At 40.9% G+C, this 20,347-nt stretch overlaps 1 protein-coding gene across 13 annotated transcripts in view; it reads left to right on the top strand.

The window, feature by feature from the left end:
- Positions 1-20,347, top strand: part of DLG2 (discs large MAGUK scaffold protein 2) — a gene marked incomplete at its 5' end in the record, with an annotated part of 1,505,837 nt that overhangs the window by 1,465,259 nt on the left and 20,231 nt on the right. For 5 of the 13 annotated variants that reach the window (XM_084617709.1, XM_084617710.1, XM_084617701.1 and 2 more), the window contains one exon: positions 12,690-12,735. In XM_084617709.1, the coding sequence (XP_084473835.1) occupies positions 12,690-12,735 (46 nt within the window). Of the gene's footprint in view, positions 1-11,586; positions 11,687-12,689; positions 12,736-16,926; positions 16,969-20,347 lie in introns of all 13 variants that reach the window. The other 8 variants (XM_084617703.1, XM_084617705.1, XM_084617699.1 and 5 more) reach the window with 3 other exon arrangements.

Raw genomic sequence — 20,347 nt, 5'->3', positions numbered from 1 at the left:
AGCACAGGGAGGTGTTAGTTGCACATACAGGCACCATCTTCACCCCTACCCTCTCTCCCGGCATTCTGCTAGGCAGCTTTAAGTTCCACCAGAGGCTCCCTGGGTGCCACACAGATGGAGGCTGCAGTGGGCAGGCATGGAATGAGCACATCTCAATACCACCCAGGCCACCCTTTGTCCCCTGCTAGCACCACAGTTCAGACTGTGCTGGCCACCTCTAGGCCCAACTGATGGAGGAGAAGTTGGGTCTTATTTGTTCCACTGCAACCCCTCGCCAGCAGGCTTTGCATCCACCAGATCCTTGCTCCCTGCTTTATGACAGCAGAAGCTGGTGTAAGCCAGTGGTGAAGTTGACTCTAGGTCTCTGGCTCTGAGTAACTCTAAGCTTTGTCCTAAGCCCATTCATTGCCTCTTGCTTCCACCTCTCCTTCCTTGCCCTGCTCCTTTGGGCTCTCTCATTGCTTTGGCCAGAAATATTAGAGGGACTGCTGACATCAACATTCTAGCCTGTTGTTTTGCTGAAGTAATGAAATTAAATGTGGGTGATGGAATAGCAGTCAGCCACAACAATTTCAATGCCTAGTCTCTTATCATTCCAGGGTATCTCAAAGCACTTTATACAGTTATACAATCATTTAATAATACATTCTGCTGGGCCAAGCTTGCAGCTGAAAGTAAAGGAAGACTTGAGTCTTCCGTTTCAATGTACACCCCTGACATCTCTAGGGAGTCGGCATGACTAAAAGAGATTCGTGTTAATAATGAAATAGTTCTGCGAACCTTAAAGGGATACTGTCAGGTCAAATTTGGGCCCAAATGTATGTTTTGAAAATACAGGCTCTTATTGAACATAAGACCAATAGAAATATTTTCATGCATTTAAAAAAAATGAAAACTTGTTTATTATTGTTATTTGAAAAGAACTGTTCTCAGGGAGGGTTTTCAATCCAGATAGGGCTCCATTGTATTAATGCATAGGACAGGGAAAGCATAAATGATATGAAACAAAATGCAACATATGAGTATGTGGGGAAGGTAAAAGAAATGCAAAAAAACCCACAATAGAATGGACTTGATCCACATAGGGAAGAACTATTCTGCATACAGGCAGCTTGTAAGATTAAACAGTCAAAGGCCAACTTCAATGTGGCACTCAAAACGTTTCTGCACCCTTATAGATATATAGATATATATATGCATTCTGATCAAGTGTTTACAGTTTCTGCAGCACTTTAATCACATGATGGTTAATTGCAGGATGTCGTACTGTTGCTCAGATCGTACACTATATTACTAACTTATTTTTCTATAACATACAGGTGTGTAGCATATTGCACTATTTTTATATAAGATACAGGTGTGTAGCATTTTTCAATATTGTTTACAAATCTGCATATGCCAGAGAGAGAGTTCATTAAAGTCATTTAATACAATATATCTTTATATGGGGAACTGAAGATTAATTATAACATACAGTGATATTGAAAATTTGCTGGCCATATTTAGAACACCTAAATTCACAGTTCAGTTATCATCCTAGTTAGCTGCCTCTTCTCCTAAACCGCACCTAAGGAAGTTTGAGCTAAATTAACTATATGTGCATGCTAATTTTATAGCTTGCTACCTCATATCCTGAATTAAACCTAAGGCTGTGGTATGCACAGATAAATTAACTTAATATTAATTGGCTCATATTCTCAACTGCATCTAAGGAAATCTGTGCCACTGATTGAAAAGAAAATGCATGGTGCGTAGAGTAATATTTAAGTCAAGGTATTTAAAATAGCCACTAATTAGTTTGGTTTTGGTGGGAGGCCCTCAAGAGCAGTGGACTTCAGAGTTACTACCTCATTGGGATGAATAGTGCAGGTCATATTTCTCAGTGCTATTGTTTTAGGCTGCAGACTCAGGCAAGTGTCACTGCATCATTTATTCTCAGGCCATGTTTGGAAACTTTCAGGAACATAGCAGTTTCCACAGTGGATCAAACCCAAGATCCATCTAGTGCATTAGCCTGTCTCAGACAGTGGCCAATACCACATGCTTCAGAGGAAGGTGTAAGAACCCTACACTAGGGAGATGTGGGATAAGAACACCCTCACACACACATAGGTCTGACCCTGATCTCCAATAGTTAAAAATTGGCTTAAACCCTTAAACCTTTTGATCACACCCATGAAGTCTAAAAATACAAATGTTTTAAATGAAAGCTGAGAGATGAGAATCTGACCTGATTCCCTGACTCCAGGAGCCAGGCACCTGTCATGTTCCTGTCATGCCTATTAACCTAGCCCTGTTTGCGTAACTTAATTTCTTCCTAATTTAATTGCTTAATCATGCAACTTTAATTTATGCTTGAACGGAATTATACTTACCTTCTCTACACTGGATGGATCAAAGTTTTAGTCCACTGACAGTCTTTGAATGTGCAGTAAGGTATTCTTAACCTGATGCATATAGTCCTAAGGTCTCTCTTTACCCAACACTCCAAAAAGGCAGCATAATAAGGTTCCTTATGTAAATCATTCTCTATACACAATAGGCCTGTTTCTGCACTGCCTATCACTGTTGTTTACATCTGTGTGAGGTGAGTGCCCAAGTGTAGTGGTAATAAATGATTAACACAAGGTGCAAGACTGGGGAGAAGCAGGTTCTGTGTAAAAGCACACATGACTAATAACATGTTATCCAGTGGATCAGATTAACTGAAAATATTGAGTAATGGAAATCAATGCTGTAAACTTCACTTGCAACTCTAAGGAACAACCAATATTCAGTTGCAAATCAACGCTTTCCTGATCATCAGGAATTATGAAAAAGAGATAGGAAAACATCTGACCAAAACCAAACTAAATTTAAGATGAAAAGAAGTTTTCTAACAGATACTGCAAGATATATGAAGTGCCATGAGCACACACAAGCGAGCAGCATGCCAATGCTTTCTCATTATATGCACACAAATTTAACTGCTGATGCTTTGTGACAAAGCAGACTCATTGCTCATCATTATGGAATTACAGGGAGACATCTCCATGGTGCACCTGAGCGTAGAATGCCACTAAAAAGCCATCTTCTTATTTCCCTTGAAATGAATTATCCAATCTGCTTGGCACAATATTGCCAAAACAAAAATCAAATTTTTAATAATGCCAATTAAATTTTGTAGCAGTAGAGAGCACCATAAAAAAGAGAACTACACAGTGACCATATTACTTAGTGCAGTGACTCAGATAGTCTAACTCGGAGCTTGAGCTGGAATGAAGCCCAAGTTCGTGACGGCTGTGCGGGTAGTTAATTACAGAATCTCAGGCCTTTTTCTGCTCCAGTTTCTAGTAGATCATCTAGTTCTTTCCTCTCCCCCTCTCCCCTTCAAGTGCAGTGTTATTCCTCAGAGTATTTATTATTAGTAGATTTGTTTTAAATGTGCAAAGTGATTCTAGATTTCTTCCCTTCCTTTGGGGGAGACTATTTCACATTCTAATTGATTTCACTGTCAAGAAGTTTCTTCTTGTGTTGAATCTAAATTTCCCCTTTCTTTATTTTATCCCATTACTCTTCGTTGCTGTTACCACACTGCATAAATCCTTTCCATCTTTGTTGTTCTACATCCTTCAAATAGTTGTAAGATGATGTCCTACGTTGCTTGTCACTTAGCCAAGTTATGAATATTTAGGTCCTGGTGCTGCAAACACTCAGGCAGTGTGAGTAACTTTATATAGATGAATAGTCCTAATAGTTTTTAAACTAAGGGCGAAAGACAACAGGTGTGGGAGAGCACACAGTTCAGAAAGAGACATCCCTTAGGGGAGGATCTATTAATGGGGATTCTCTGTATCCTAGTAAGGAGGAGAGGATGGAAGGTGATAAAGTACAGTTAGGATCTGATCAGAAACAGTCAAATGAAAGAGTCCCATTTAATGACATCACATAACGGCAGATAGCTAAAAAGTGAGAAATTTTGTAAGTGCTTATATGCAAATGCTAGAAGTCTAAATACTAAGATTAGTGATCTTGAGTGCCTGGTATTAAATAAGGATATTGATACAATAGGCATCACAGAAATTTGGTGGAATGATGGTAATCAATGGAACACAGTAATACCAGGGTACAAAATGTATAGGAATGACAGAATCGGTTGTGCAGTTGTGGGAGTGGCACTATGTGTGAAAGAAAGCATTAGTCAAATATAATAAAAATCTTAAATGACTCAAACTGTGCCATAGAATCTTTATGGATAGAAATTCCAAGCTTCAATGATAAGAATATAGCAGTAGGGATATACTACCGACCACCTGACCAGGACAGTGATAGTGACTGTGAAATGCGCAGGGAGGTTAGAGAGGCTATAAAACTAGAAAACTCAGTAATAATAATGGGGGATTTCAACTATCCCCATATTGACTGGGTAAATGTCACGTCAGGACGGGATGCAGAGATAATGTTTCTTGACACCTTAAATGACTGCTTCTTGGAGCACCTAGTCCCAGAACCCACAAGACGCGAGGCAATTCTTGATTTAGTCCTAAGTGGAGCACAGGATCTGGTCCAAGAGGTGAGTATAGCTGAACCGCTTGGCAATAGCGACCATAATATAATTAAGTTTAACATCCTTGTTGCGGGGGAACACCAGAGAAGCCCACTGCAGTAGTATTTAACTTCAGAAAGGAAAACTACACAAACATGAGGAAGTTAGTTAAACAGAAATTTAAAAGTACAGTCCCAAAAATGAAATGCCTGCACACTGCATGGAAAATTTTTAAAATTTATAATAATAGAGACTCAAATTAAATGTTTACCCCAAACATAGAGGAACAAAAAATACCATCATGGCTAAACAACAAAGTAAAAGAAGTAGTTAGAGGCAAATAGGCACCCTTTAAAAATTGGAAGTTAAATCCCACTGAGGAAAATAGAAAGGAGCATAAACTCTAGCAAGTCAAGTGTAAAAGTATAATTAGGCAGGCCAAAAAAGAATTTGAAGACTAACTAGCCAATGACTCAAAAACTAGCAGCAAAAATATTAAGTACATCGGAAGCTAGAAGCCTGCTAAACAATCAGTGGGGCCACCGGATGATCAAGCTGCTAAAGGAGTACTCAAGAAAGATAAGGCCATTGCAATGAATTCACTGCAGAGGCTGTGAGAGAGATTCAGCGCCTGGCAAAATGGGGCACTGACTTCTAGGAGCTACCTGTAATATCAGTAATAAATAAGAATAACACCACCCATCCCAGCAAAATCCAAGGGAACACTACCTCCAGTTTGGTACTTTGCCCTTTATCACTACACTTTCTTTTTGAGTCTTCAGCCAATTTTCAGTCCATAAGGCAGTGTTCACATCTAAACCAATGGGTGAATTTTAAGAGTAAATTTTTGTGAGATACTAAATGACATGCTGAAATCTAAATATACAACACCTGCGGCAGTGACTTCATTCACTCATTTTGTAAACTAATCCAAATTTGTCATCAAGTTGACTGGCAAGATTTGTCCTTTTAAAACCGATGTTGCTTATTACTCATGATTTAATTCGCCTGTAGATTTTTGGTGATTTTTTTTTGGTGCCTGTTCTATTTCATTCAGGATTAAAATTAGGTTTCCTGGATAGTAAGTGGCATTAAAGGTTTTATCAGTTGGTTTGTCACTAAACAAATGTTCATATAAATATTTATAAATGTTAAAAATAGAAACAAAAATATACATTTCTAAGTATTAAACAAAACTTACCCTCATCTGGTGAAACTGAGCAGTAGGGGGTAGAATCATAGAATCATAGAATATCAGGGTTGGAAGGGACCCCAGAAGGTCATCTAGTCCAACCCCCTGCTCCAAGCAGGACCAATTCCCAGTTAAATCATCCCAGCCAGGGCTTTGTCAAGCCTGACCTTAAAAACCTCTAAGGAAGGAGATTCTACCACCTCCCTAGGTAACGCATTCCAGTGTTTCACCACCCTCTTAGTGAAAAAGTTTTTCCTAATATCCAATCTAAACCTCCACCACTGCAACTTGAGACCATTACTCCTCGTTCTGTCATCTGCTACCATTGAGAACAGTCTAGAGCCATCCTCTTTGGAACCCCCTTTCAGGTAGTTGAAAGCAGCTATCAAATCCCCCCTCATTCTTCTCTTCTGCAGGCTAAACAATCCCAGCTCCCTCAGCCTCTCCTCATAACTCATGTGTTCCAGTCCCCTAATCATTTTTGTTGCCCTTCGCTGGACTCTCTCCAATTTATCCACATCCTTCTTGAAGTGTGGGGCCCAAAACTGGACACAGTACTCCAGATGAGGCCTCACCAATGTCGAATAGAGGGGAACGATCACGTCCCTCGATCTGCTCGCTATGCCCCTACTTATACATCCCAAAATGCCATTGGCCTTCTTGGCAACAAGGGCACACTGCTGACTCATATCCAGCTTCTCGTCCACTGTCACCCCAGGTCCTTTTTCGCAGAACTGCTGCCTAGCCATTCGGTCCCTAGTCTGTAGCTGTGCATTGGGTTCTTCCGTCCTAAGTGCAGGACCATGCACTTATCCTTATTGAACCTCATCAGATTTCTTTTGGCCCAATCCTCCAATTTGTCTAGGTCCTTCTGTATCCTATCCCTCCCCTCCAGCGTATCTACCACTCCTCCCAGTTTAGTATCATCCGCAAATTTGCTGAGAGTGCAATCCACACCATCCTCCAGATCATTTATGAAGATATTGAACAAAACCGGCCCCAGGACCGACCCTTGGGGCACTCCACTTGATACCGGCTGCCAACTAGACATGGAGCCATTGATCACTACCCGTTGAGCCTGACAATCTAGCCAGCTTTCTACCCACCTTATAGTGCATTCATCCAGCCCATACTTCCTTAACTTGCTGACAAGAATACTGTGGGAGACCGTGTCAAAAGCTTTGCTAAAGTCAAGAAACAATACATCCACTGCTTTCCCTTCATCCACAGAACCAGTAATCTCATCATAAAAGGCGATTAGATTAGTCAGGCATGACCTTCCCTTGGTGAATCCATGCTGGCTGTTCCTGATCACTTTCCTCTCATGCAAGTGCTTCAGGATTGATTCTTTGAGGACCTGCTCCATGATTTTTCCAGGGACTGAGGTGAGGCTGACTGGCCTGTAGTTCCCAGGATCCTCCTTCTTCCCTTTTTTAAAGATTGGCACTACATTAGCCTTTTTCCAGTCATCCGGGACTTCCCCGGTTCGCCACGAGTTTTCAAAGATAATGGCCAATGGCTCTGCAATCACAGCCGCCAACTCCTTCAGCACTCTCGGATGCAACTCGTCCGGCCCCATGGACTTGTGCATGTCCAGCTTTTCTAAATAGTCCCTAACCACCTCTATCTCCACAGAGGGCTGGCCATCTCTTCCCCATTTTGTGATGCCCAGCGCAGCAGTCTGGGAGCTGACCTTGTTAGTGAAAACAGAGGCAAAGAAAGCATTGAGTACATTAGCTTTTTCCACATCCTCTGTCACTAGGTTGTCTCCCTCATTCAGTAAGGGGCCCACACTTTCCTTGGCTTTCTTCTTGTTGCCAACATACCTGAAGAAACCCTTCTTGTTACTCTTGACATCTCTGGCTAGCTGCAGCTCCAGGTGCAATTTGGCCCTCCTGATATCATTCCTACATGCCCAAGCAATATTTTTATACTCTTCCCTGGTCATATGTCCAACCTTCCACTTCTTGTAAGCTTCTTTTTTATGTTTAAGATCCGCTAGGATTTCACCATTAAGCCAAGCTGGTCGCCTGCCATATTTACTATTCTTTCGACTCATCGGGATGGTTTGTCCCTGTAACCTCAACAGGGATTCCTTGAAATACAGCCAGCTCTCCTGGACTCCTTTCCCCTTCATGTTAGTCCCCCAGGGGATCCTGGCCATCCGTTCCCTGAGGGAGTCGAAGTCTGCTTTCCTGAAGTCCAGGGTCCGTATCCTGCTGCTTACCTTTCTTCCCTGCGTCAGGATCCTGAACTCAACCAACTCATGGTCACTGCCTCCCAGATTCCCATACACTTTTGCTTCCCCCACTAATTTTTTTTTTTATCTGGGTATTTTTATCTGGCTTGTACTTCTTCATTGCGTTCCCAATTTCCAAATCTCTAGGTTCACAGAGAAACCAGGCTGGCAGATTTACCTTGATCTGAGCCTGCTCTAACCAAAATTCAGTTTTAGGCTTGGTCTACGCTATCAAATTATGTCGGTATGACTATGTTGCTCAGAGGTGTGGAAAATTGAATCTGTGTCTCCCAGAGCCAGGACTACTGTTCGAGCCACAGGACCCTGTAAAATGAGTGTAATAATGCTCCCATCTCTGAGGGATTTCCTGAGACTTAATGTTTGCAAAGCAGTTTCAAATTGTCAGGTAAAGGCAAACCATTGTTATAACATGGTGGGAAAAGGTGACATTGATTATGTGTTCCAACTCTAAAAGCCACTCCCTGATACCAATGTGACTTTTCAGTGCTCTGGGAGCTATCAGGTTGGTTGAATGAACTAACTGAAGAAAGCATTTTGAACGTGCTAGGAAGCCACAATGGCTTTTCAGGCATCTCTTTAAAAGAAAGCTTTTCCCATCTACAAAACTACCCTGAAAAAGATACAGACATTAGATTCCATCAAGACCGTGTCTCTCATTCCAGTACAGTATAGATACATTACACAGAGAATACGGAATCAAACTTACTAGCAAAGACACCCGAATTCAAGAGTGATTTAGTTGAGTAGTGGGAAGGGTTTTTCTAAGACAGGATGATCTCTCTTAATATACAATTGTCAGAGTAATGTCCTGATGGATTCTGCAATGCTTATCACCAACTACTAAGTTAAAACCCTTGTTTTTTCCCCCTTCCCCCCCCTCCCCGAGACGTTCTTGTTAAACCCTGGATTTGTGCTGGAAATGGCCAAACTTGATTATCATACACATTGTAAGGAGAGTGATCACTTTAGATAAGCTATTACCAGCAGGAGAGTGGGGTGGGAGGAGGTATTTTTTCATGCTTTGTGTGTATATAAAAAGATCTTCTACACTTTCCATAGTATGCATCCGATGAAGTAAGCTGTATCTCATGAAAGCTTATGCTCAAATAAATTGGTTAGTCTCTAAGGTGCCACAAGTACTCCTTATCTTTAGATTAAAAATTAGATGTTTTGTTTAGCTTCACATGAATGTGTTACAATAATTTGTAAATAACATATTTTAGTGCTCCTTATAGAGAAAAACAGATTGATTATAGAAATGTTATTGACACAAAAAAAAACAGGGAAATTCTTTAAGGTCAAAAAAACTATAGTATTATCCTGGTACAGTTATTTGAATATCTGTCACAACATGGAAGGTATTAAATCCAATACTATGCAACTGGACACACAATGGGCATTTGGTTAAGGGAGAGTGGATAGCAGGATAGCACATTTGTTATACTGGTGTCTTTTCTTGGAGCCAGAAAACAAGGTTTATGCCTAATTAATGTCATATTAGGAATTTTAAGCCAGGAAATTTGTGAACCCCATACTTTCTTTCTCTATGAAAAAGCAGTCTTTTCTAATAATTTAATATGCTAAGAAGAATGATCTTCTAGCTGTCCCATGCTATATTGCATAAGAAGTAAAAAAATAACAACACTTTTCTGGTTGAAATGTACTTGTTGCAGTTTTTGCTATAGATTGCTTGAGGGGAATAATTTTCATAAAGAGGATATCTTTTATAAATGTGAACTAGAATGGTGATTCGTCTTAATGTTTCTATGAACCACAGTATATTTATATACCAATTTGATAACCTTCTCTTCAATTCCAAACTGAAAAGGCATTTGGTAATGAAATGACTGATTTTAGACCACTTTGGTTTTTGAGGTATTATTGCATATATAATTTTTTCCTTTAAAAGTATATTATTATGTCAAACTTGGATTAATCATGACAAACAACATTTTCATAACCCAGGAAATGTTAACATATTACATTCCTTGCTTTGGAAAGATAAAAGAAGTGATCACAGAAAACACATTTTAATTTCCATTCTACCCTGCAGGCCATTTAAGTGATGTAATTTGCATGTCGACCCCGTTTTCACCCACAAATTACTGTAATCTGTCATGTTCATATTTTTAGTCCCTGGCTTTCTTTCATGTTTGAATTGTTTTGACTTTGCATGCTGTCTGTATTACTTGTGCATGACATCTACATTAATTTCAGGTTGAATGTTTGAAAGATATTCATGGATCATTTATTCTACATGTGTATTTTTTTCTTTTGTTTTCAGTTACTAAAGTTTAAATATGCTTGACATGTAAAAGTGGCATGAAACTTTTGTGACACAAGTAAAATACCTGTTTTCATAGGTTTTTTAAGTGTTAAATTTTTTGACTTCACATCTTTTAGAAATCTGTTGTATTCTAGAACACCTTCTATGCTGTTAACATAACAAATTATATTATCAGCTGCTGACCTTATTTAATTGTATATTTAGGACCAAATCCTGGTTCCTTTATTCATGCAAATAGTCCCAAAGAAATTAGATTAATTGCTTAAGTGAGATGAGAAGAAATTGGCACTGAATGCCTAATGCCTATATCCTGCTACGATTTAATATAATGTGATGAAGCCTTACAGCTGTGTACAAAAATAACACCTTTTTTCACACAAAATGACCATTCACCTAAGTATTAACTCGCCATATGTAGAGTTTTGGCAGGATATGCAGCTGAAATTGCTCAGAAATATTGTGCAGCAGCAGAATTCAATTACTAGATTATATAAAACTGAAACTATATGCACCAAGACTAATGAATGACAATGGTGTACAAACTAAAATGAAAGTATTGTCCCTTTGATTACTTGAACAAGTCTTTGAATTGTACCTCACACATTTCAAAATTAAGGGGGGGAAATAAAACTTTTTTTATGGAACTTGAAACAGCTGCCAAAAATAAATATGTATTTTTAATTGGCACAGAGTTGAACGTGCATGTCTACTGAAAGTGAATCTATGGACCTCTTCGATTTCTCCTGTACAGCCTACTCTTTTCTAGACAGTGAATTAATTCTGGGCAGAATTTACTATGATTAAAGATCAGTGGTCTGATCTTGAGATATACTGAGCCACTCACAATTGCCATTGACTTCAATTTGAGTGGCAGGTGCTCAGCACTTCTCAGGTGACATGCCCTGGAGAGGCTGAACCAAAACCCCAGATCCAAGCACCCCTGAAATTTGGATGGGAGGAGAGGGAGAAATCAGAATCCATGACCATATTTGGATCCAAATGTTATAAATGGATCCTATCATTATAATGGGCTAAACCAAAACTCTTTATTGGAACAACCCCAAGCTTTGGAGATTCAAAATCTGGATCTGAAGTTTGTGGCTTGAGCCCATCTGTAATAAAACTGATCAGTCTTCAAGACATTATGTCCTTTAACCTGCAATCCTATTGAAAATCATTTCTAATTCTTTTCAACCACTTGGTTTTGACTGGTTTGAGTCACTACAGTTCTCTCCACTTTTACAAACTAGTTGTTTTGTCAGCATGAGTGTGACAACAATTAGACGTCCCTGTTTTTGCCCCATGCCTTTTCTCCTTCACAGTCATTCAATGACAAGCGTAAAAAGAACTTCATCTTTTCACGAAAATTCCCATTCTACAAGAGCAAGGAGCAGAGTGAGCAGGAAACAAGTGATCCAGAACGTAAGTAACCTCTTGGAGATGATGTCACATGCAGCACAAAAATGGGTGACACGCATGACACCAGTACCCCACACATCTAGGCATACAAATATCAAAGGCAGGCAGGTGAGGTATTACTACTGTGACCAATGTATGATTGCAGTCTGGATCCAGCTGGTGCTCCCTTCCCTTGAAACATTCTTTTCAGAGTAAGATAAAGCAGTGACCTTGGCTTCTGGCTGGAAGAGTTCAGTGTATAAATTTCTTCCCTTTTTCATAAATGTTGCTGATTATTTTTGTTGTTTTAAATCCAGTTCTTTCCTAGATAAAATGTTCGAATCCAGAACTGGCCCAAACTGATGTAAAAACAATTTCTCCTAAATTATTACATTAATTTTATTTTTGGTTTAAAAACCCCCACAAACATTCCAGAATCATTTTTGTGTCTACTACTTTTTGGACTTAATCTAGATGGTTCTAATCTCCTTGTTGATTACCATTGATCACTTTGTTGAGTGTTTTAATCCTGAACTGAAAACCACACTCGGTGACTTTTTCTATTTCTCATCAGTTTTCTTCTAATTTTAAACAGTAAAGTTAAAGCAATGGTAATCCTCTTAATAGAATCTGGTCACTCACTGCATGCCTACATTATATATTCTGAGTATCCAGAATAATGTAATGTGTATGCTGATATTATATCAGAAGAAATGTAGCTTTTTTCCCCTCTCCCTTAATATTCTTTCCCTGAAAATTGATCTGCTAAGGATTCTTTGTTTTTTTGGTTTTGGTTTTCTTTAACTGTAGCAGCAGAGAGTACATAATGGTCACTGTCTTTTTCATTGGGGAACATTACTGTGGAATGTGGGTTTAAAGTTGTTTCAAAAAGAGAAAGCAGGGATCCAGATTGCTCCATCTGCATGGTCAGTCATGGTAGTATCCATTTCAACTCCACTGACTTCTTCCTTCCTCTTCTGCGGCTGTTCTTCCTTTCTCATTGCTCTCTCTGGGGACTTCCGTGCAGGACATCCCCGGATTAGGTGACGACGGTTATGGAACAAAGACTCTGAGTAAGTTCCCAGGAATGGTCACTTCAACTTTTTTTTTTTGTGTTCTGTTTTTGTTTTGGCTTTTGTTCCTTCTCTGAGGACCTTCCATTCCCAGCATGCACAAGATAGAGTTTTATTTGTTACCCAGCTGTGAATGCACCAAAAATGTTTCAGTTGTTTTGTTCTGCATGACAATATTTAATAACATATAGTGAATCAAACAGACACTTTTACTTCTGATGTAATAACTCCTTTTGTTTCTAACAGTAAGTTTTTGTTCCCATCATGACAATTCTGTAGACAGTAGCATACCTAGAACTTGTACTGCTGCCTAGAATGCGCCTTTGAGCAGCAATCCATCTTGATATGAAGGGAAATTTAAACATCTTGAGAAGATCAATAGAAAATTATTTATGCTGCCGCTTCTGCATTTTCAGCTTTTTGCATGGGAGTGTTTGTTACTTTGCCAGATTGTAGATTAGTAGGTTGCTGTTAATGGAAGAAACTATTTGCAGGCGAGGAAAGACATAACCTTCTCCATAACTAATTTTAGATCTGTGTCACCATTAGCGACCAATCCTTTGTCACTACACTTGAGCAATTTCTTTTTCTGGTATGCAGTGATCCTACCTCAGGAATTGGTATTATAGAGAATGCAGCATTTTGCCAGATGATTCTTCAAAAATAATTTGTTTCCTGTAATTTATTTCTAGAGAAATTGCATAGAATGAAATAAATTATTTGCAGCTGAATTCCATGTACTTAACTACATTAGTATGCTGTATCCAGCCCTGAATAAGTCCAGCATAATAATACTACTTACATATGAATTGGCTGTTTTCTTCCTTCAATGCTTATTCTTTTTCTTAAGACACTGATTAATTGAGGCATAATGTATGTGAATGTTACATTGCATCACCTACTGTTCTGTATGTGATTTTGGTCACAAAAATGCACGTTCATGCACACATTTTAAGAGATTATTAAATGCCTGGGGTTTTTTAATTGACATGTTAAGTCATATAATGGTTGGCTTTCCTTTTTAAAGGTGAAAACTTAATCTCTTGAACAGCAGAGGGAGAGTTATACAATGCTAGTTTTCTGGATGATGTGCAGAATTTTGATTTTGCCGTGACTGAATAGCTTACGGAAAGCATGATAGCAATGCGTGTAGCACCTTCTCTGCATTGCATAAAATGAACCAGGGTCCATCTGATTAGATAAAGCCCTACTGAATACCTCTGCCCGGAAAAAGAAAGGTCTCCCTAATATACCATTTTATTGTGCTTGCAAACTATTTGCTAACTTCCTCCATTGTTAATACTGAAGCTAGTTTTCAACTATCAGCACAATTCTAGATCCCTGCAGCCCCACCCCGATAGTACATGTATCATGTATATTAAACCAACACATCATTTTTAATGGCACACAGCCTTATGAGAGGCTGTAGATTATTGGTTAGTAGAGGCCTTCGTGATTCTGTATAAAACATCAATCTGATACCACATGTGTTAACAACAACAAGTGCTACTATTACTACGAGTCTGTAAGTATAGGTTTTAAAGAGATATCATCAGGATAAATTTTGCTCCAAATGTAAAAATGAACCTTTTACTAAACCCTAAAACCAATGTTTTCCATGATTGTTTTTAATTATCATTCCTTCCCCACCCCACCCCCATTTCTGCAGTGCCACTCAACACATGGACAGCTGTGCATATTTGGAGGAGGGCATGGTACGCTGGGGGTGGGCAGGGGAGAGGCAGGGTGCTCTCTGTGGTATTGTCGCTTGACAGGCCCATGGGGAAACAACCTTGGCCATAAATGCTGATTCTGCTGTTGCTCTCTCTCTCTCTCTCTCTGGGGAGTATTAACTTCTGTGAGTTGCCTCCCTTTAGTGGGAGGGTATGAGCCAGCTGCAAGTGGGCAGGCAGTAACAGTGTGAGTTTAGATAGGAGCCCAAGGAATATTGTGGAGGAGCGAGGTCTTTCCATGCCTCACCTCTGAATGGATGCCCCAGTCTGAGGATCCCAGGACAGTTGCCAGCGATGCCCCCTGCCCACTGATTTTCAGTACCCCAATCCCATTCATACATGATGGGGTAGGAGCTCAGACTGCAGAGTCTTCCTTTGGCCTCCTTGTGGCTCTATCCACAGCAAGGCATGGTTTATGTTGTGGTGGATGCTGGCTACATACAGCACCTGCTTTTCATTTGAGGAGCATATTGGCGTAAGACATTATTTTGCTGAAGCACATTCTGTTTGTCCTGGAACTAGATTTTTACATCCAATCACATCTAATTATGAGACTATGATTGGTCTGATATGCATCTTGCTCAGTGAATATCTTTCCTGTAAAAGCCAACAGCTGCCCAGACCTGTCCATCAACAATGCAAAATTCAGAAATATTTGACAGCTCCTAACAGTCTTTACCAGTAATTTTTTTGTGCTCTGGAGACTTTGCCAAGGACACGTACAGCTGATGATGATGCTTGGAAAAAGTGGCCCAAGGCCACATGTTCATTAGTTTAACAATATAAACTCCAGAGGAAGAGCAGGCCATGCAGCTGTATAGACATCATGGCCCAAATGTTCAAAAATGGTCTCTCCTTCTGGGTGGCTCAGTTTTTTGGTGCCCAACTGTAGACACACATAGGACTTTGCATCTAACACACCAGTTGAATTAAGTCAATACATCTCTTCAACTGGGCACCAAAAATGAAGCCACCCAAAATTAGTGACTACAGATCATTATGCCAATTGTACCCTCTATGTCTGCTAGGAGCTGGCATCCTTTAAAAAGAGGAAACCAACCTTAATGGTGTTGTCAAATTGAGGATGAAATTGAGTCCCCCAGAGGGGCCTATATTAACTTTTTACCAATTTTGGGGTGGGGACTCATCTCTGTCTCCTATCCCTCCACCCCAGTAAATGAGCATTATGGAACAAAAACCATAAACTATGACCAGGATCTTTTAGATGCATCTGGGAGGGCTGTGGGCCAGCTGCAAGTGGAGAAGCAGTTCCAGTTGGCTGCCATCTTCTATGTTCTGATCAAAGATTTTCCCCGCCATGTTTGAATGTCTGAACTCATGACCAAAAGACTAACCCCATCTGACCTTAGAGGCCCTGGATGTCCATAGACAACCCAAGTTCCCACATATGATGAGCTTGTCCAAAGTTCTTCATGCCCTTATTGAGTTCCAGTGATACCTGCCCAGAGCTACCTGGTTGGTGGGCTCACTCCAAAAGCACAAAGGAAAAAAACATTAGTCCTGCCAACTGCCCCTTCATAAACCACCCCTCTCAGTCCCACTCCTAACCCTTCCAAACACAGTTTCCTTCCCCTTGGTCCAGGCAGGCAAGATATTTCTGGAAGACAGTGTTGAGGTCCCCAGGGGGAGTGGGTATTGTTATGGGGTTTCTTACACTTTTCTCTGAAGGAGCCAGTACTGGAGACAGGATACTGGACTAGTTGAACCGCAGTTCAGCATCCTGATGGTAACTCCTATGTTCCTATGGCTGCATCCAGGCTGCTTCTGACAAAGATCCTCCCTCCCTCCCCCAGCCCAAATCTTGAGGGCATTAATCTTGGTAACTGCCAGTACTGTCTGAAAAAGGTTCTGACAAGCCCTGTTATTTTCATAACTGGTATTCTTGCTTTATGGTGTGCGTTACATAAATAAAAATAAAACATATGGTAAAACCCATTGATTGGCAAACCCTGACTAAGATACCTTGCACAATGACTAATGATCGGCACAAAGGGTGGAAGAAGAGCTCTAACTGTAATGAGAACGGTTCCTATGCATTAATTGTACACATTATTCATAATTAATAATAATCTGCCGAAACACCCAGGTCTTTGCATAATTAGCCTATAAGTCTTGGGAAGTATGAATGGACTGCCATGTATTTCGGCATAGAGATGTTTGGGATGTCACTGCCCCTTTATACAATTCATCAAGGAGGAGACATGCCACTGCCAGAGACATTACTAGCCACAGGTGTGTAGCCCCCTTCTTGTTATACCAAGAGATAAAGCTTTCATCTTCCTGGTATGAGTTATCTGGGCTTTTCAGATGGAGCTGCTGCACTGATTTTACTTCCACTCTGGACACTCACCTTTGCATGAATGTGGCAGATCTTTTAAGTTCTAGCTGCTTTGCGGTGCTTGGTTATATTCTTTAATTTGCTGTACTGTTCTTGCAGAACATGTTTCCTCTAATGCCAGCGATAGCGAAAGTAGCTACAGTAAGTTATTGCTTTCGTTTGGGGCTCTTTACGTTGCATTGCTTGTTTTGTTTTGTTTTTCTCTCCTTGCTGCTCTTTTTAACTTCAAAAAAAGAAGATTATTATTGGAGCAAATGGCTTGAAATGCAAATTTCTAACCATATTTCGGGAACGAAACTGTAAAAAGAGAAACGGTATCCCTTATGCAGCTAATGAGCATGAGTTTTGTTAATTTGAACGCTTTCTAGGAAATGAAACCAAACTGACTTTGGGAAGGTTTACGAAAATTTAGATTTCTTGGGTACTATTGGGTAAAGTCTCAGCAGGGATGGCTCAGCATAATCATGGCATTTCTTGATGCCTCTTTTAAAAGGAAAACTACTCCACAAGAGCCAAATTCACAAAAGCCCGGCCTCCCTTGTGCACTTGCAATTTGCACTAGCAGCTGAGTGGCAAAGAAAGGAGTCAAGGTGCAAGTTCTCTGCCAGGGTGCCAATCTCTTAAGTGCAGACTGCACCTTCAGAAAAGTAGGGTGGGCCTTAGGCCTTTGGAAACTTTACCCCGAATCTCAAACATTCCTTACAAATTGAGGCCACGATCATGCAATTTGAGCCACAGAGATGGACCGCTACGGGCATGGAGTCCATTTGCATGAATCAGATTGCAGGATCAAGACCTTAATGGGGATTGTTTGCATCAATTAATGATATTGAAATATTCAGGTATTAATGATACTGAAATGTATTAATGACACTTAACATTGCCTGAATATTTCAAACATTTTTCAAAAAGTGGTGAGAAAAGCACAAAATGAGTAATTAAAATGTGACACGATTGTCTGTATGAGAAAAGGTAACCAAAAAAACTAGGTTACTCTCCAAATATCAATCTGTTTATTTGACTGCATCAAGCTGTTTGCTTAGCGTATGCAGTTGTTCACCAGTCACAGAGCACTTGTCTTGGGTTAAGTACCTGTATGCATTAAGGTTACCATTGGTTTCAAACCACACAGTTACTTGTCTTGATATAGTGTGTAGCAGGCAGTTACTGTTAATAAACATTGCTTTGTTTCAGCAAAGTAGATTTTTTTACTCCATTCAGAAATGAAAGACTAGTTTTTATTTTCCTGTAGTGAAAATGATTCCCTGGAAAGCAATTGCCAGAGCTACAAGAAAATTGTCGGCACATTGAAACTGCAGAAGATCTCCTTTAAATCCAGCTTAATATTTGCTGTGTCCTCTGTTGGGGAAGGATTGATGGTCTTGTGATCAAGGCACAAGGCTGGGAGTCAAGAGGCCCAGCTTCTTTTCCATCTTCTGTCCCAGACTTTCTGTATAACCTTGGGCAAGTTCGTTAAGGCTAAATTTTCCATGATTTGCATGGGTGCAAATACCCATTCATGTGCTTATTCCAGAGTGCAAGTGAGAGAGTACATGGGGCTTCCAGATGGGTGGCTGAACAGGTTGAGTGTGTATGTACAGAAAGTAGATGTGGCTTCAGGGGCTGGCGCACAAAATCTATTTCCAAAATTGCCTCATGGGCCAGGGTAACTAGCTCACTTGATGTGGGTTATGTAGCTGCTTGTCATAAGTGCAGGTTTAGGGGTGAAAGAGAGGGGCAGGCAGGGTGTGGGATGGTTAATGGGGAGAAGGAGGCAGGAGCCATGCAGGTGTTCTCTGCAAAGTTACAATTCCCCTCTGTCCTGGGTGAGGTGGGTAGGACCCATCTTGCCCTGAAGGTATCCAAACTGCATAGTGTTGGCTGGGGCCACCCCAGATAACAGGGGGTTCAGGGCTGGTCTTCCCACAACTGTGGTGACAAGGGGAGTGTTCTCAGCCCTCTGTGGGATCGGCTTTGCTATCAAGCAGTAGATGAAGCAATCCTGCCAAGAGAAATGGGCTGTGCCCATAGGGCCAATTTGCACATGCTAATAATTCACTAACATCTGCAGCTGGGTACATGGCCACGCAGCCCTGGGTGGCCAGCAGCTTTGACACCCAAACTTTGGAAATGACCCACACAGATGGTCACACTGGCGGGTCTGCTGCAGCCTGACTGGCATACAAATGCTAAATGGCAAGGGCAAACCAACATAGCACACTCCCATGGAGACTTTCTTCTGGGTCTCATTCAGTCTATTCCTACCTGGCTCTCGAGTCCCTCCACTAACACCAAAAGTTTCTTCCTTCCCCACTCCTCAGCTGCCTTCAGCAAACACCCTCTGAGTAAATTATGGCTACTGAGACACAGACTAACCACAAGCAGGCGCGGGGAGGGGCACATACAGGACACAGTGCCAATGACTCACTGCCCACATCATTGAGGCAGGGTGGCCAGAGACAAATATAGCCTTTCACGGGAACTTTAGTGGTGTTATTTCACTCTGTGCTTCTGACCTCATGTGCTGGTGCACAGAAGCCTGCCCCAAGTGTCTTTTGTTGTGCAGTGGGAAGTAGTCATCAGATTCAGGTGGAAGGAGCCCTAATTTCCCACCATCCAGCAGCCAAATGAGGCCAATCCCCAAAATGGCACAGATGCAGAACACAACTGGGAAACATTTAAAATAGAGATAAATGGGGGTTTCTCGGACACTGCAAAAAGCCAAATCTACTTGTTGCTAAATAATAACTGTGCATAAGGTACCAGTGACCGTGATATCTACATGTTCCTTGAAGGGACTGCCTGGTTGTCCAGGGCCAGGGCTCCTAGTGCATACAAATGCTTATCTTCCTCTGATTTGAAATGCTCTCCTGTAGTTTAGCCATGAGATTCCTATGCAGCCCAGGCTTGCCATGGCCTCAGATGTAGTTGACACAGTCTCTTCACAGCTCCAAGGCTTCCAGAGCAACCATCAGTCTGAAGAACTCCAGTTCAGATTTAACCAGACACCCTCAGGACACACCGTAGAGCAGCTCATATGCAGAGGCTCTAGAACCTTCAACACTGGTAGGAGGCAGAGGACCATCCCTTATGGCACAGATTACCTGGAATGAGGGTAATCTATCAGGCCATTGCCACTCTTGGTCTTTAGCAGCAGCCCTTCCCCTTCTTCGATACCAAATCCAGTTTCCTTAAATTGCCAAGTCAAGCTGTCCTCTAGTCAAGGGCCCAAACCATAGAAAAGCATAAGAAATCCGGGAAAATATCCATTTGGGGTGATTTGGGGAGCCCAATTTATAATACCATAAGGGGCCTGATTTTCAGAAGGCTGGGACTCATGAGGAGAAACGAAGGAGGGTATAGAGGAGAAATAGGAGTCTGCTGGGGATAAAGAAGAAATCTAGATGCCATTTGAAAGCAAAATGACAGAGGGTAGAATTTTCAAAGGCATCTGAGTGAGTGAGATCTCATAGAAGATCCAGGGGGTTGGCTCTTCATTCACACAGGCACGTCTGAAAAT

Source organism: Lepidochelys olivacea (assembly GCF_965140295.1).
Source record: "Lepidochelys olivacea isolate rLepOli2 genome assembly, chromosome: 1".
NCBI lineage: Eukaryota > Metazoa > Chordata > Testudines > Cheloniidae > Lepidochelys > Lepidochelys olivacea.
Note: the sequence above shows the minus strand (reverse complement) of the source record. Positions and strands in the feature narration are given on the sequence as shown.